This window comes from Podarcis raffonei, chromosome 6 (genome assembly GCF_027172205.1).
Source record: "Podarcis raffonei isolate rPodRaf1 chromosome 6, rPodRaf1.pri, whole genome shotgun sequence".
Taxonomy (NCBI): Eukaryota; Metazoa; Chordata; class Lepidosauria; order Squamata; family Lacertidae; genus Podarcis; species Podarcis raffonei.
In genome coordinates, this window is record NC_070607.1 from 14,554,588 (window position 1) to 14,573,083 (window position 18,496).

At 43.2% G+C, this 18,496-nt stretch overlaps 1 protein-coding gene across 2 annotated transcripts in view; it reads right to left on the minus strand.

Moving 5' to 3' along the window:
* Positions 1-18,496, minus strand: part of BRINP3 (BMP/retinoic acid inducible neural specific 3) — a 255,967-nt gene that overhangs the window by 223,870 nt on the left and 13,601 nt on the right. For both annotated transcript variants that reach the window (XM_053391440.1, XM_053391441.1), the window contains exon 2: positions 1,127-1,412. In XM_053391440.1, coding sequence (XP_053247415.1) covers positions 1,127-1,362 — 236 coding nt within the window. In that variant the 5' untranslated portion in view covers positions 1,363-1,412. The remainder of the gene's footprint in view (positions 1-1,126; positions 1,413-18,496) is intronic.

Consider the following 18,496-nt stretch of genomic DNA (forward strand, 5'->3'; position numbering starts at 1 on the left):
AACAGGATGAAAAGGCAAGAGTTTGCCCCTTATTATGGACCCAATAGTTGAAAAAGCTGGAATGACAGCAAAACAATCTGAAGCAAATAAAGGACCACCTGTTCAAATGATTTCATGGCCATAAATTGGTCAAGTGACAGAAATTGCCAATCTGTTTCTTCCACGCTCTACAGTTGCAGCTCCTTATTTCGACTGGCAAAGAGGAGTCTGCCAGGGTCAATAATTAAAGACATCCCTCCTACTAGTCATAGTTTTCTCTTTTTAAAGCCCAGATCCTTTCATAGCATTTATTATTGCTAATGTATATAACACTTTTAATGTATAAAGCATGGTTCATTATTTATATTATTTATTCTCATCAAAACAACACACACAGGATGAATCATTAATATTCTCATTTTCTGATGAGACTATGTAATTACAGCAAACACATTAATTCTTGCTGAAGGGCCCTTTTATATTTTTTCTTTCAGGACTTCTGAACTTTTATCAGGTGAGTGCATGGCAGAGAGATATTCATCAGGTGATGCTTATCCGAAAGCCATTCATGTTTGTTTGCGTTTGTTATGCAAATATTAGCCATAGAACCTTGGGAGTGAGTGTGGGGAAATTTAACCTCATTCTCCACCATAGTCCTGACAAAAACTGCCTCTATTTACATTTCAAGGGAAGCCTCCATTGGCACCTACATTGCCATGGGCTGCAATAGAAGACCTCTGGGGTCCCTTCCAACTTTGCATTTCCATGATTCTGGGAATGCTGTACATGTAAACACGCGTACTCTACCTCTGAACTGTGCCTCATTAATCTCCTGCAATTCAGGAAGAAAATGCAAGCTGAGCTAAAACCAGGAGTTAAAATTAGCTTTTCAACAAAGCTGAAAGATTTTGTCAACAGGTGGTCACCTTCAGATCTCGCTTTAATCAATCACCTCCTTTCACTTTCAATAGGCAGCACAGCTATTCCCAACATGAAAAGGAACCTTGGTGTATATTTTTGGAATGAAACGAGACCTACCCATTGGTTCTCCCCATCTGTGATTTATTTATTTTTCTTAAAGTGCCCTCATTTCTAAACAGTTCCCGGAAGAACACCCTCTGAAATTACCATCCCTTTTGTTTCATACCTGTAAATCTTGTATCTTGTGCTAAATCCCTGTCGGCTTCTGTCCACGAAATCTGTGTATTCCGGAGAGCGGTGGAAGGGTCCCTTATCTGAAAGGAGCCAGTCGAAGGGGCTTGTGGCATGCTGATCCGAAGCAGCAGCGACCATTAAAACCCAGCAATGAAGACTCAGGGCTATCCACTCCCATAGAGCCATCAGAGAGAACAATTCAGCACCAGCACTGCATCGCCATATCATGCTTCCGCTGGGGACTTAGAGTCTTCATTCTCTTAGCTGTCCCTTAACACCTAGACAAAGACACACAGGAAATTAGTTTAGCACACACTGGTCATTCTAGCACAGCCGGCAGAAATTATTACAGTGGTACCTTGGTTCTCAAACTCAATCTGTTCCGGAAGTCCATTCCAAAACCAAAGCGTTCCAAAACCAAGGTGCACTTTCCCATAGAAAGTAATACAAAATGGATTAACCCACCCCAGACTTTTAAAAACAACCCCTAAAACAGCAATTTAACATGAATTTTACTATCTTACAAGACCATTGATCCATACAATGAAAGCAATAAAAATGTACTGCTGTCACACAATCAGAAGCTGAACTGGGTTCCACACAGTCACAAAAACAAATCAAAAAAGCCGCAAAAACAGACAGACTTCAGTGTAACACTCAAAATGGAAGCGTGGCACTCAAAACGGAGCACTTTTGAAAAGTTCGCAAACCAGAACACTTACTTCCGGGTTTGCAGTGTTTGGGTTCCAAGTTGTTTGAGTACCAAGGCATTTGAGAACCAAGATACCACTGTGTTATTATTATCTCCAAGTTAAAGAAACAGCTGGCAAAGGGCAGTGGGGGAAAGAGGAAAGGGTGATTCTCTTCCTTTTCTTATTTTTAACCATCCATCAACCATGAGCATTGAGTGTGCTTATACTTGCATGCACATATGTGGCAGAATGACTGCAAGAATGTGCAGAGAGTGTGTGCATGCTATTACCTGAAGTGTCTAAGACTGTTCAATTTGAAGCAGATTATTTACCACTGTGGTATTGTGGTTACAGTGTCAGAGTAGGACCTGGGAGAGCAGGGTTTAATTACCTGATCAGTTATGAAACTCCCTGATCTTGGGCCAGTCGCAACAGGGATGTTGTTGGGGAATCACATGAGGAGGGGGATAACCATGGATGGCTTCTTGGAGAAAAACGGTGTGGTATAAATTCAACAAATCAGGATGTAAGCAGAAGCTGTGTTCATTTAAACTATTCAGGCAAATGAAGGCTGCCATTCCCAAAATCCTATCCAACCTAATCTTCAATATTTGTACCATGTTTGCAATGGAGCAGGTGAGAAGCAATATGCTGGCAATATATTTGTAATGTGAATTAAAACACCAATTTTTGCAGCACGCCGATATGAAATGGCTTGGAATGTGTTGAGGGGCTATAAAACATCAATAATGTGGGTAGGAAGAGCTTTTAAGTAATACCATTAAAAATAAAACCTGATCTTTTTTTTAAAAAAAGGCTTGGATAATTAAAATGGGTATATAATTTTAGAAGGATTAAGTTTTCAGATTAGGAATGGGCTCCACCGCCATGAAGCTAACATGAATACATTAGCAGAGGATGTATTCTTGCTTGAGATTTCTTATCAGCTTTTCTAAGGAGCCATTAAACTGTAACTGAAGGCCAAATGTTTTACATCCTTTGGAAGCGTGTAGCTTATACACATGGTGAGAGTGAACTTCATATTCACGTACACTTAATTGTTACGTATATGAACTATTCAATGTGAACAAGGACCTATATGCCTCTAAACACTTACACCAGGCTTCCTCAAACTCGGCCCTTCAGATGTTTTGAGACTACATTTCCCATCATCATTGACCACTAGTCCTGCTAGCTAGGAATCATGGGAGTTGAGGAAGCCTGGCTTACACAAACACAGGATTCATCCATCACCCCTTCATACTGTTGGGTTTTTTTTCTGTGTGGCGGATGCTCACACCATGTCTCCATTAGGACCTGGCCTAGATGCTGCTGCAACCGCCATGAAAAATGTAGTTCCATTGGTTCCTGACTAGGTTTTGGGAACTACATTTCCCATGGTACCTGATGTTCTGGAGTCTGCTGCATAGGCTTCAGAAAAGTATCAAAGCTTCAACAGAGTCTCCCTGTGAACCTTTCCTATTATGACCACTGCTGAGAGCTGAGGGAGCTGTGGGGTGGAGAAAAGGAGTAGTTGTGGTAACATTGCAGGCCATTACAGTGGTACCTCAGGTTACAGACGCTTCAGGTTACAGACTCCGCTAACCCAGAAATAGTACCTCGGGTTAAGAACTTTGCTTCAGGATGAGAACAGAAATTGCGCGGCGGCCGCCGTGGGAGGCCCCATTAACTAAAGTGCTACCTCAGGTTAAGAACAGTTTCCGGTTAAGAATGAACCTCCAGAACAAATTAGGTTATTAACCCGAGGTACCACTGTATAAGCCAGACCCAAACTCAGGAGGAATATATTACTGATGATGTTGTAGTATGTATGTATGTTTCTTCAGCCACTCTGGGCGGCTCCCAACAGAATATTAAAAACAAAATAAAACATCAAACATTAAAAACTTCCCTAAACAGAGCTGCCTTCAGATGTCTTCTAAAAGTCAGATACCGGTAGTTGTTTATTTCCTTGACATCTGATGGGAGGGCGTGTATGGGTGGGGATGGTGGAGAATTCAAAACGTATGAAGATATTTTCTGACACACATTTTGTTATACTATTCCTTCCATACCCAGCCAATAATAATAATAATAATAATAATAATAATAATAATAATAATAATGAGTTTGGATTTGATATCCTGCTTTATCACTACCCTAAGGAGTCTCAAAGCGGCTAACAACCTCCTTTCCCTTCCTCCCCCACAACAAACACTCTGGGAGGTGAGTGGGGCTGAGAGACTTCAGATAAGTGTGACTGGCCCAAGGTCACCCAGTAGCTGCATGTGGAGGAGCGGAGACGCGAACCCGGTTCCCCAGATTACGAGTCTTAACCACTACACCACACTGGCTCCCTTTTAAGTGGCAGCCCATTTTTTTTAAGTGCAATAGAAATAAATGCTAAAAGAGCTTGGACTGAAACAACAGATGGCATGATTGCTTGATATAATGATTTGGTGAATCCTCCTCATTTGTCAAAAAACTGTACACAGCTACCTAGTAAAACATGGAATGCTTGCTATTCAGCCGGTTTCATACATGTCCCAAAGCTAACCAGTATATTGGGGCAAACTTGTCAGGGCTGTCAAGACAATATATTGCAACATGCCAGATAGGATATTCTGACCCAAAACAAGGAACGGTAATAGATACAGTGTTTGTCTGTGACATGCATTTGAAATAGCAAAACCAAAAGATATACAAATAACCCATACGTTGCAATGTAAATAAGCATGGGGAGATTTGCAAAGGTAAGAAAGAATAGGCATTCTGCACTAGTGGAATGCTATCTAGAATCACCAATGACTGATTTAACAAAGGTAGACATTCCTAGCAAGATTTTTGCCCAAATGTAAAATGGTACTGTGCTTCATACATCACCACCGTATCTAATCCATATCCAATGTGTGCTTGGGGTGTAAGCAAAGTGCATGCTCCCTATGCATGTTTACTCAGGTGTAAGTCCTTAGGTTCAATGAAACTTACCTTCTGATAAGTGAATCTAACCAGCTTACGAAAATAGTTGTAATTTACCAGAAAATTAAATTTAAAATATGGTTTACAAAAATAGGAAACAGTGGTAGAACAGGTGATGTAGTATTTGCATGGAATTCAGTTTAAGATTGCAGTGTTGGGCATTCTTACACTGGAATAAATTGCACTGAATTCAATGAGATTTACCGCTGAGTAGACATGCTTCGGGTTGCACACTGCATATTTAAACAAATATGTTGGTGTGTGGAGAATAAAGACTCTATGTATGGTAGTCAAGGTGCTAAAATAATACCTTCTGGAAAGCTAATTGTGAGATTTAGGAAATTGCAGGTTATAGATCTGAAACTTTTCATCAAAGCCATTTGATTCCATTTTCTAGAGCAAGGACAGCTAAGTTTTGGCTCTCTGGATTTTGTGGGACTACAATTCCCATCACCCTTGGTCACTGGATGTAAGGCTGATAGCAGCTGATGTTCAGCTACATTTGGAAGGCAATAGGCTACTAACTCTGGTATAGAGGTATGGTAGAAGCCTGTTTGATATTTGCCACCATCATTTCAGATAATTTTGTACTATTTTTAATGGTTGATTCTGTAAGGTGAAGTGACCTTTTCCAGGTGGTGGTATGTTGGAGCCAGATGAAGGCAAGAACTGGTGTCTTAAAGCTGAAGCAATGCTTTAAAATATTGGCCTTAAAACAGGGGTCTCCACCTCAGGCGGCAAAGCATTCTGGACTGGCACTGTCTTTTCTTCACTACCTTCGTCTTTCTCTTCATCTTCCCTTTCAGCTTCTTACACTTCATAATCTGACTCCTTAATATCCCCTTCTTTCTCGACACTTTCCTCTCCATAGGCCACACCGTGAGTATCAATTGCCTAATTAAATCTAAGATTACCATCTCTGTTTCCTACCTGCCCCTTAACCTTCTTTACTGCTCGAATTAGATTCTACTTGAGTCACCTTTTCTGCCCATGCATTCACTTTTTAAAACACAGCTTTTTATTTGGGCCTCTTTTTTTGCAAACCCTTCATCTCTTTTTCCTTCAAATCTCACCTTCTGCAGTTTTACTTCCTGTTTGATTCTCAATTCAATACTATGAGGATCAGTATGGCTGTCTGCCTCCTACAAGTTACCTATGTAGCCAAAAAGAAGCCCCAGATGTGTCTTGGCTTGGTCTAAATCAGGGGTAGGCAACCTAAGGCCCATGGGCCACAAGCGGCCCCTGGGGGTCATTTAACTGGCCCACAAGCCATCCCCGAACTGAGCCGCCCACTCGGCGAGTCCCCATGTGCTGTGCTAAACTGGCGCAGCGCAGCACAGGGACTCCCTTCTGCAGTGCCAAAAATCCCACAATCCGGCCCATGGAGCCCTTCTGATACCCTGGCTCCCCAAAGTCAGCAATGATAGAAAGGCAGCTGTAAGAATGGCCGCTCCCCACATTAACTAGGGGGCGCCCTTTGTGTGGTCGCGCGCAGCCCTCTGGACCCTATGCGGCATCATTAGCACAGGCTTGGCTTCACCTTCCCTGGGTGGGATACCTGGAGGTCTCCGCCTACCTCAGCCAGTTGCCCAATCCTGCCTGGGGAGGCGTTGCCAAGGTGATCAGACCAGGTAGGGGGAGGGACCACCCTGCCCACACAATGGGGGGAGGATCTTACCTGGGAATCCTCACTTGGCTCCAGAGCTTCTCCCACCCTACCCACCCTCAGTTAAGACTTCTTTTGCAGGCTAACCTTTTCTCCACAGGTATGTGGGCGCTGCTACGTCAAGGTCGTTGTTGAAGGGCCGGAAAGGAATTCTCCTGCATTGGCAGGTTTGCCTTTCCCGTAGCAAAACGTCACAACCTTGGCGGTATCAGGCCTTGGGCGGAAACCTTCAGTCTATCTTCCCTAAATGGGGGTGGGCGTGTAGTGGTGACTCACCCCCCCTTCTCTTTCCACCAGCGATACCAGGCTTCCCAGTTAAAGGGGTTGTTTGAGGGGAGGCCTTGGCAATACACCAAGGGGTTGACATTCCTCTCCCCTGCGACGGCGGCATAATGGGGGCAGGCTCTCTCTACTTGATCATATGTTCTCCAGAGCCAGCCCATCCCCCCCCCCAAACACTGTGGATAAACCTGATGTTCCCCAGATCCACAGCGGGGGACTGGGAGGGATAAACGCCCAATGCCTGAGCCAAGGTCTACCCACATCTGAAACATAATAAAGTTATGGCCAATTTTAATCTCATAGCACGTTGTCTTGAGTCGTTATTCCACACAGGGCTGGCCAGGGTTTGGGGGACTCCACCTGTCCACACAATAAACTCAAGTTAAGAATGCAACAAGCCATTGTAATGTAGTGGCATCGAGAAACACAAATTTTCCTTGGTATAATAAAAAAATGCAGTGGTTAACTTGAAACTGGAACAGCATGGCATTTATTTAATGAAGTCTTGCCGTGTGATAGCCTTTTCTCTAGTGAATCTATTGATGAAGAAAAACTTCCCACTAATTCACACCTAAATAGGGCACTACCAATTATAATCATTTGTACCAGGCTCCTGCTGGGAACTTGAAATTGACAATGAATGCCACTTTGATCTACGCACATTTCCGTCACAAAAATATTCAAGGTATAGTAGCTTTAGGTCTCCTGACTATTGCTCCATTCTAGACAAGACAAGACAAAAACCCACAAGAGTTCAATAAATAGGATTATTGCACTTCCTCTGGACAGGATATTCATAATATTAAAAAATCATGGGGATAAAATATAAGTGGATTGACTGCAGGAAACTGATTGACCCAGGCAGGGCTCCATAATACATAATGAACAAGACTCATCATAAAATCTGAATACATTTGTGGTGTTCTGGAAATGCAGCAGGAGGAACAGTTAAGCTTTTTTTGCTGCCTAAGGAACAAAGAATAACTATTAATAATTTTGCTCAGGCCTTCCAGCTTCAGCAGTTCTCAGAGTTTCTATCTTCAGGGAACATTTTCTTCTGCTGAGCCACCTCCAGCACATTTTCATGTCAGTGCTGGTTGTAGCTGTTGGATCTCACCATTGCTTTGTGTAAAGGAAGAACATAGCCTAGAACACAACTAATGGCCCCCTGTGACTGCACAGTGTAAAATAAGATTTTAATAATAATAATAACAACAACAACAGTTCGAAAGCACACCAGTGCAAGTAGATAAATAGGTACCGCTGCGGCAGGAAGGTAAACGGCATTTTTGTGTGCTCTGGTTTCCGTCACGGTGTTTGTTGCACTAGAAGCGGTTTAGTCATGCTGTCCACATGACCTTGAAAGCTGTCTGTGGACAAACGCCGACTCCCTCAGCCTGAAAGCGAGATGAGCACCGCAACCCCATAGTCACCTTTGACTGGACTTAACCGTCCAGGGGTCCTTTACCTTTTTACCTAGTAATTATTACCTGCCCTTCACTCTTGTCAGCCATTACTAATCTTCTCTCTGAGGAACCCCTGATGAGCTTTTAAATCTGAGAAAACATAGGATTCCCTGGAACACAGTTAGGGTTGCCATATTTCAAAAAGTAAAAACCAAGACACCTCCAAAATTATATTACACACACATACACGTCCCCAAAACCGCACTTTTTTAATTTATGGAAAAAAATCCAAACGTACGGCAGCCCTAACATATGTTTAATTCCTTTGAATTGCACTGATTTTTCTTTATTGTACAACAAAACATTCTGGAAAGTTTGACTCTGGTATCCCTAAGGAAGTGTCGCAAATAACTATGGAAGAATTGCAAATGCAGCACCACAGCAGTCAGCTGAGGCAAAAATAAATGTGTTTTTAAAAAATGCATTGTGGCAAAGCATTTTCTGCTCTTCTCGGCCTGCTTTGCCTTTCATTCATTTGTGCTCTGATGAGGAATGTTATGCATAGCTGTCAACCGTCCCTTATTTGGCGGAAAACTCCCTTATCCCAGCGCCGTTTCCCGCTGCTGTCCCTTATTGATGATGTCCCTTAAATTTCCCCAGGTTCAAAGGAAGCAGCTCCTCTCCCTCCCTCCCTGCCGGCCAGGAAGGAGGGAGGCTCCAACTGTGTTGCTCACCCAATAAGGAGTCTAAGAATGACTGGGGGTGGAGCTTGCATGCCTTGTGCTGATCAAATCGGCCACGTTGCCTGGGGACTCGCCTTTGCTCAGCACTTCCCTGCAGAGAGGTGACGGTGGTTTTCCTTGCTGCATCCACTTTGCTGGGTTGCTGCGCTGTGGGAACCACCACTTGAGGCTTCGTTTGGCTGGCGGTTGACTAAAATCCCTTATTTTGGCTGCTGATCCCTTATTTTCAAGGCTGCTGGTCCCTTATTTTCAAATCTGAGTTGACAGCTATGGTGTTATATGCATTGCCAACACCTGCCTTCACCTAACCTGGTGCCCTCCAGGTGTTTGGACTGCAACTCCCATCAGTTCCAGCCAGCACAGACATGGTGGCTGGAGCTGAGGGAAGTTGCAGTCCAATGCTTCTGGTGGGCACCAGACTGATGATGGCCAACGTATGTTTTATTGGACATTTCCCACTGTAAAGGGGGGGGGAAATCATCTATATAAAACCAGTCAGACAACCCCTGCATGTGTCAGATGAAGTAGTAGTAGTAGTAGTAGTAGTAGTAATAATAATAATAATAAATAATAATAATAATAATAATAATAATAATAATAATAATAATAATAATTTATTTGTATCCCGCCCATCTGGCTGGGCTTCCCCAGCCACTCTGGGCGGCTTCCAACAAAGATTAAAAATATATTAAAATGTCACACATTAAAAACTTCCCTGAACAGGGCTCTCTTCAGATGTCTTCTAAATGTCAGGTAGTTGTTTATCTCTTTGACATCTGATGTAGGGGTGTTCCACAGGATGGGTGCCACTCCCAAGAAGGCCCTCTGCCTGGTTCCCTGCAGCTTTGCTTCTCGCAGTGAGGGAACCGCCAGAAGGCCCTCGGTGCTGGACCTCAGCGTCCGAGCAGAACGATGGGGGTGGAGATGCTCCTTCAGGTATATCCCCTGAGTAGACCCTACCCCACACCTACAACTATAGATGTGTTGGTCTTTAAGCTGCCACGGGACTTTTTGGCTTTTCTGACACTTTGAAAGTATAAGGACATTGTAGCCAAAATTAGGCTGGTGTGGACCTTATAGACCTAGTTCTGGCAACTGCTGGATTCAGGAAAGTGGTTGTTTACAGCCTCTTGAAATTAAGCCTGGAAAATTGCAAAAACTCTCTACATGTGCCTTTTGATTATTGGGTTGCCCTTATAACTTGGAAGGTATAGCTTTCCCTTTTCCCACAAGCCACGTAATTGGGATACATCCCAAAGAGGTATTATTTTCCACTGGAGCTACGCTTTTGCTAATAGAAAAATCTAGATGCATTACATACTGGCAAAGCATTGAAACCTGAAATTTTATGGTTGCTTTCACCGGGAAATGTGCCTCAGACATGAAACACTGAACTTTTTAAATTAACTTTTCATGAAAAGATCATGTCACTTTCTAAATTACAAGAGTGCAATAATAGGCAGAGTTTACTCTTCTGTGTGCTTATTGACTCAAAATGTTCCAGGCCATTAAATTATAATGATGACTAATGGGTCTCTCCTGTTTTAGTTCAAATCCATAGAGTTAACACAAGAAAATTGATTAGTGTGGGTATGCAGCATTTTCTCATATCTTTCTTTCCTGGACCTTGAAATGAGTGGTGTCAAATAGTGCAGGCTTGGCTGTAACCTGGTAGAATCTAGTACTATACGGTGCATAATAAATCAAATCTCTGGATGGCTTTTGTCCAAATAAGTAGAAAAATGAGTAGAAAAAAGACAGCATAAATTAAAAAGGTGGTATCGTACGTAAAAATATTAATTATAAAAGAATGTGGTGCAGGACTCTTTGGACTTAGTGTTAATGGTCATTCAAAATGCTATTGAAAACACTATCCTTTATATATATATAAAAAAGCAACCAGGATATCCACTTGATTATAATTTCCCTCAACACATGTTTGAGTTTAAATCCATGTTACCCAAATCTTTATTTTTCCTATTTGCTGTGCAAGTCTACTAAAAATAACATATACTGAGTTATAGCCAACCAAGCCATACTCAGAGTAGGATATATTTGTGTAGAAATTTCCTTTGTGATCTTCTCTCTGCAATGTTGCACTCATCAAGTGATGAAAAGCACATATGAGTTGGGCCAGCGCTTTTTTTTTCTTGGAGGATACAGGAGGACGCATACCCCGAAACATTTTGTGAATCTTTGTACTTTTGTCCATTTACTGTATTTATTTCCCCCGATTTGAACTATAAAATGGTGGTTTTCTTGAGTCTAAATGAGAGTACCCCTAAAAAAACCACTGAGTTGAGTCATACTCAGAGTTGCAAAAATCCTACCAGAAGAATATAGGTTCTTGCCTATGCATGTATACTAAACTATTCACACATCAAAATATGACTCTGTGAGTATCAAAATGTTGACAGATTTGCTCCATTCATTCCCGGCTTGTGGGTTGCTTTCAAGCATCTAGCTCATGGGTAGGCAACCTAAGGCCTGGGGGTCGGATCCGGTCCAATTGCCTTCCCAATCTGGCCCGCGGACGGTACAGGAATCAGTGTGTTTTTACATGAGTAGAATGTGTCCTTTTATTTAAAATGCATCTCTGGGTTATTTGTGGGGCATAGGAATTTGTTCATTTTTTTCTTCAAAATATAGTTCGGCCCCCCACAAGGTCTGAGGGACAGTGGACCAGCCCCCTGCTGAAAAAGTTTGCTGACCCCTGCTGCTTGACCATTTCTAGAATCAGATTCCCAAACTAGATTGATACTTTTTGCTTCCTTTAGAATTTCTCAGAATCTTCTCCTTTGCAGCCATCTTCCAAATCACCTCTAAAGGCATTTATTATGTAAATCCTTAAGCATTCTGTCAGACCCTCCACTGCCCTTATTTCCCAGGGAAAGTCCCAGATTTACAGAAGCCATCCCAGTTTCTGATTTGATCCTGGAACATCCTGCTTGTCCTTAAAAGGGTAAAGGACCTCTGACAGTTAAGTCCAGTCACGACGACTCTGGGGTTGCGACACTCATCTCACTTTACTGGCCGAGGGAGCCAGCATTTGTCCGCAAACAGTTTCTCCTGGTCATGTGGCCAGCATAACTAAGCCGCTTCTGGCAAAACCAGAGCAGTGCACAGAAACACCGTTTACCTTCCCGCCAGAGGGTAACTATTTACCTACTTGCACTTTGACGTGCTTTCGAACTGCTAGGATGGCAGGAGCAGGGACCGAGCAACGGGAGCTCACCCCGTCATGGGGATTCAAACCGCTGACCTTCTGATCGGCAAGCCTGAGGCTAAGTGGTTTAGACCACAGCGCCACCGCGTCCCCTTAGGATGTCCCTATTTTCATAACAGAAAAGTTGGAAGGTATGGGGTTATGCAACTCCCAACCCAAGGAGATGAACTATACAACTTTTAGAAGACATCTGTATAGGGAAGTTTTAAAATATTCAATGTTTTATTATGTTTTTATATATGTTGGAAACTGCCCAGAGTGGCTGGGACAACCCAGTTTGATGGGTTGGGTACAAGTAATAAAATTATTGTTACTATAGAATAGGATGCCCCTATTTTCACCTAAGAAATGTTGGAGGGTATGTTCTATGTTTCTGTGCTCCCCCCTTAAATAAACCATTCTTGGGAATTAATTTATTAATGTCAGCAACATGCTTTCCATTTGTGGGTTTAGTGAAGCTTTTAAAATGTTGCTTTTATCGGGTTCCAGAGGTAGAAGATGACTTTCCTCCTCTTTCTTCTTTAAAAAAAAAATCTGCCTCTGGTGATTGAGAGGCAAACCCAGGGGGATAAATCTTCTCAGCTTTAGATAAAAGAGAGGTTTGCTAAAGTGTGAGCAATGTTCCCGAAGTAATGAAGAGTGAAAATAATGGCATTGCAGGCCTTCTCTTGCATTAGGAAGGAAGCCAAGTCAGCCACACACTCTTATCAAGTGTAACAAGATTAGTTTTTGCAGAGCAGTTGTTAAAATCCCTAGAAGCCCATATTGTACTAGCATCCTTCAGCAAGACCAGTGCCTCTTATTTCTTCTCATGGATGAACATAACAAATCCTTATTTACAGCTTACCTGCTCTTGTGAAAACTTGTCTCTCGCCCCTTGCTAATAAGCCATTGTCTGTTTCAAAGTTTTGTCACACTGTTTGGAGGGCTCTGTGTGTTGCAATAGACAGCCAGAGCTGGCCTTGGCTTGGGGAAGGGGCAAAATTTGTTTCAGCTCTCATTTGAAAATGTATCTACCTGATTCACACTGTCCGACACAATATGACAACCAAAACAGAGTCCCTTGTTGAAATTCATACTTCTCCGAATTTTGCAATGCAATTATCCAGCCAAATAATATGTCTAAAATGCATCTGATGGGGTAAGGTGTGCATAAAAATGTATGTATTTGTGAAGCTAGAATTAAAAAATGCATTACATATGGAAAAATAGCTTTGCAAAAATGTGTATATTAAGGGAAATGGAATGCAAACAGCTATAGATTTGGAGAAATTTGCACTGAAATTCTGATGAATTTCCATGAGGACTTTTTCTTTTTTAATGCTAACTGATGTAGAAATGTAGAGAACTGTAATTAAGGTTGGAAAAAATATGAGAAACCGAGAGAAACCAGAACTGACAGAATCACCCACCTTGGGCTTCCAGAAAGAAGAGACCTCAATTCTTATGAATGAATATAAATTATTTTAGTATAATTATAATTGAGGCCTAAATACACCTGAACAGTAACAAAAACAGGGGGTTCTCTTTTCCTGCTTGTGGAAGTAAGGTAGCCCATCCTACAGTTAACTTTTCGCTCAGCACCAAAGGCCAAATACACTTTGCTACTGTATGGAACTGTCCTGACAAGTTTTCTTATGCATCAAGCTGTTGTTGAGTTATTGTTTTGCAGCCTTAGAAATTTCCTAGATGTTCTGTCAAAAGCAGGAACCTCCAAAAAAACTGCCTTGAAATGGGCTTTAGACAAAATGTAGGGGCGACTAGGCTGCAATCCTGAGCACATTTGCTTTTTGCTTCTTTTTATTTCTTGCTCAAATTATACCCTACCCTTCCCTCCAAAGAAGTCCAGGGCAGCAAACGACAAGCAATAAAACAACTGAAACACCTTAAAAATGAGACATTAAAAAAAACAAAACAATTCCAGGACAGGTGCAGACTGGGAGAGATCTCAACTTAAAAGACTTGCTGAAATAGGAAGGGCTTCAGCAGGCACCAGAGAGACAATAGTGATGGCACCTATCTAATAGTCAAGGGGAGCAAATTCCAAAGGGTAGGTAAAAAGCCAAAGGGACCCCTGACCATTAAGTCCAGTCACGGACGACTCTGGAGTTGCGGTGCTCATCTCGCTTTACTGGCCGAAGGAGCTGGCGTTTGTCCACAGACAGCTTCCAGGTCATGTGGCCAGCAGGACTAAGCCGCTTCTGGTGAACCAGAGCAGCACACAGAAACGCCGTTTACCTTCCCACTGCTACTTTTCTACTTTTGGTTCTCTGGGTTTAATCATTCATAAAGAATATACATTCATTGAATGCTTGTTATATTACAGTCACTTGAGTGACTGAGAAGACCGAGGTTAGACTCTTGCTTCATGAGCAATTTTGCACAAATCCCAGTTGTCCTTATCTCTTAAAGGTTAACCTGTATCCCACAAATTGCAATCTCAAACACATTTGCCTTAAGTGAAATCAATGGTATACAAATGAATGACGTCCCCTGGAGTTATAACTTGCTGGTTACTTACACTTTTGCCTGTCAAAAACTCATCTGAGGAGCCTACATTTTAGTCAGATCTGTGGCTAGTTTCATGTTATTGTTATGAGAATTATAAGGTCTAAGATATAAAATAAATGTTCATAAATGTACCAAACACATACATAAATATATGAACCACAGGTCTGAAACAGTACAGAAAAACAGTCCTGAAACCATTTTGACTCTCCCAAATTGACCTCAAATGTTTCTCTGCAAGGAGGAAGGAAATGGAGAAACCTCCCCATTGTCTCTTTGCTCAGAAATCCTGTCTTAAGGGCGTATCTGTGTGTGAATAGGGTGAGCCTGTGACCTGGATTCAGGAACTGAGTATTTACCATCACAAAAGAATGGCCAGAATGCCCAGCTAAAAGCAATCAGTGACCATTATTAGGTATCCTGGCAGACAGGTTTCCGCTGTAGACCGCCCCTTCAGTGATGTATGTATCCATTCACTGAACGTATCCATTCTTAAGGAAATCAGCCCTGAGTGCTCACTGGAAGTACAGATCGTGAAGCTGAGGCTCCAATACTTTGGGCACTTCATGAGAAGAGAAGACTCCCTGGAAAAGACCCTGATGCTGGGAAAGATGGAGGGCACAAGGAGAAGGGGACGACAGAGGATGAGATGGTTGGACAGTGTTCTCGAAGCTACAAACATGCGTCTGACCAAACTGCGGGAGGCAGTGGAAGACAGGAGTTGCTGGCGTGCTCTGGTCCATGGGGTCATGAAGAGTCGGACACGACTAAACAACTAAACAGCAACAACATATAAGAGCTTGCACACCAATGTTCTGGGTTCCTCCTCCCTCCCTGTGTGGGGTGAGTGGGGGACCCTCTTGCAACAGTTTAATAAAGATCAGGCTTACTAGCCGCTTTGCTTCTCAATATTCTCTGGTTGGCCTCTGTTATTTTCTCCTACTGATAGAGAAGCCTATATAAGGATTCTATATGGGCTCTTGGGAACCCCATAAGGGAAAAGGAACAAGTTTTTTTTTCTTATAAAAGTATGAAAAATAATGAAAAATTATAGCCCTAGCATTCAACCAGTACAGCTTGCTTCTAGTACCCATTGACAGGCTGCTCAAATTTTTCCCTTGCCTCATAAAATGGAAACAACGTTCATTTAACTATTTTGCAAAGCCATGCTGGCATACAAATGAAAGGGACACATCTTATGAACTGTATGCCACTATTCTGGGATAGTAGGCCAGATCTTACCCCACCACAAGCTGTGCTGTCTGGCCCCTGGAAGTCCTTCCAAAATTCAGTCCAAGTACAATAAAATGTTTGGTCACAGTATTGATCTTCCCAAGCTGTTAGAGAGATAGGCATATGGAAAGATTGCTATATAGCGTTCGTAACCCTTTAAGGTCACTTGCATCTTTTTCGGATTTTGGACATAATATTCATATAGTACAGTGATGGCGAACCTTTTATAGACCAACCCAACCCAAAACCCACTTGTTTATCGCAAAGTGCCAACACTGCAATTTAACCTGAATACTGAGGTTTTAGTTTAGAAAACAACAACTCATACATAAACATATTTTGTCTTAAAAGAAAAACACAGCAACAGAGCTTTCGGTGATACAAACAACTTTTAAAAGTTTGCATTAAGATGATCCAAACTAAGTAAGGAAAGCAATCCCAAGTGCCTTCGTTGACTTAATTATTTGGAAGAGAATTCCACACTTAAGGATTCCCCGCTTTTAAGCTCCAGCCTGAGCAAGCAAGCGTTTTTGGCGTGGCCCTCTGAACACGTGCAGAGTGGAGCCTCCCCCCCCCATCGTGTCACCATTTCCTGAAAGGGCCCTGGGGGCTGCCCCACATGCTAGCCCTGCTCCCTCGCCCAGCCCTGCCCAGCCCCGATGCAGGGTGTCCAGCATGGCCGGAGGGTGTGTAAAGCCTCAACCTCGCAGCAGGAGGAGGAAGGCAGCTGCTCAGAACTCTCAGCAGCCCAGCAATGTGGCAGCACGCCTCTGAGCACGTGCAGAGCGCTGTGTTCTCCCCACCCACAGCGGAGGCTCACCAAGGGAAAACGCACAACGCACACCCTGGGGGTTGTGGCTGTGTTTTGCACCCTCCAATGCCCCATCCGAGGCGCTTCTACTCAGACACAAGTCCCAGGATCCAAACCCATCTTCTGTAAACAACATGAGCGCCTGCTTGGGGATAGCATCACATACCCGAATGGGACCAATGCCCCACCCAGCCCTTCCCTTTGTGCCTCCCTGGCCACGAGTGCGCCTTCTCGGTCTGGGCATCCCACGCTGAGCGGCTGAGCAAAAGGAGCCCTAAAGGCACTGCAGCAGATGGGCAGTTTGGGGATTTTGGCTCTTTCCTATCCTGCTTGTGCAGCATCTGAAACTGAGAGCCCAGTATAATAATTGCAACCCGCTCACACAAAATACTAATTGCCACAATATCCTCAGCGCAATTGGGTGCAATGAACTTGGGTCAAAGAATAGATGTGACCCCCATTTTGGAGAGAATCGGCGCCCTGATGGGCATCACATCCAGCTCCTGCCGCACTGTTTCCTGCCACGCACATGGTGCTCCAGCCGCCCAAGTTGAGCTGAGGACTCGGCGCACTGCCCTCACCTTCTGCCGGCTGTGTGCTGGGATGATGGTGTGTGTGCGTGCCCACAGAGAGGGCTCTGAGTGCCCCCTCTGGCATGCGAGCCATAGGTTCGCCACCACTGATATAGTACATAGAGTTGTCAGGTCAAGAACATCCCAGACCCTGAGATTTCAGGCCCCAGACCTGTGATATAGGGGCAGGTCCTGGTGATGTTCTTAAGAATAACACTTTAAGCATTAACCACAGTATAACACCTGAAAAGATAGGTCAGAGGACCTTGCAACCTATGTTTATTGAGAACTGCTCAAGTCGATGGTGCAATTCCCAGGCAGTATTGCATTCATTGAAGGGATGTGGGTGGCGCTGTGGGTTAAACCACACAGCCTAGGACTTGCTGATCAGAAGGTCGGCGGTTTGAATCCCCGCAACGCGGTGAGCTCCCGTTGCTCGGTCCCTGCTCCTGCCAACCTAGCAGTTCAAAAGCACGTCAAAGTGCAAGTAGATAAATAGGTACCACTCCAGTGGGAAGGTAAACGGAGATTCCATGCACTGCTCTGGTTCGCCAGAAGTGGCTTATTCATGCTGGCCACATGACCCGGAAGCTATACGCCGGCTCCCTCGGCCAATAAAGCGAGATGAGCGCCGCAACCCCAGAGTCGGTCACGACTGGACCTAATGGTCAGGGGTCCCTTTATCTTTACTTTTTATTGCATTCATTTAATTTCCTTCTCACCTCACTATCTAATATACACCACCAACACTTAGGCCATTATATAATTTGTTTATCTTTAAGGTGCTACGAGACATTCTTTTTTTGTTCAGGAAAAAAGAAAAGGCAAGGCATTTAAGAGTTACTGGGAAAGCATAACATTAACATCAGCATAGATAAATGTTTGCACTGTAACTAGGAAACTCATGTAATAGTCACCACATCCAAAGCACCCTTAATTAGAATCAGTCCCATCTAGATCTTCCTCCACATCACTGTGTCTTCAGACCAAAAACTGAAAATATGGGGACTATTAGCCAAACAAGCACATCTCTACCTCTCAGGATCTTCTGCCCTGGCAGAGGCAGGAATGCTTATATACTCAGTAAGAGGCATTAATTAACCCAGCTGCTGATCCATTTCTCCAAGAATGTTAGCATTATTTAGCAAGGCACACTCTCTCTCTGTATAAACAAAAAAAAATGGTAATTACTGCAGTCAATGGCTGTACCACTGGTGCTTGATTTGAATGTTAGAAACTTTCAC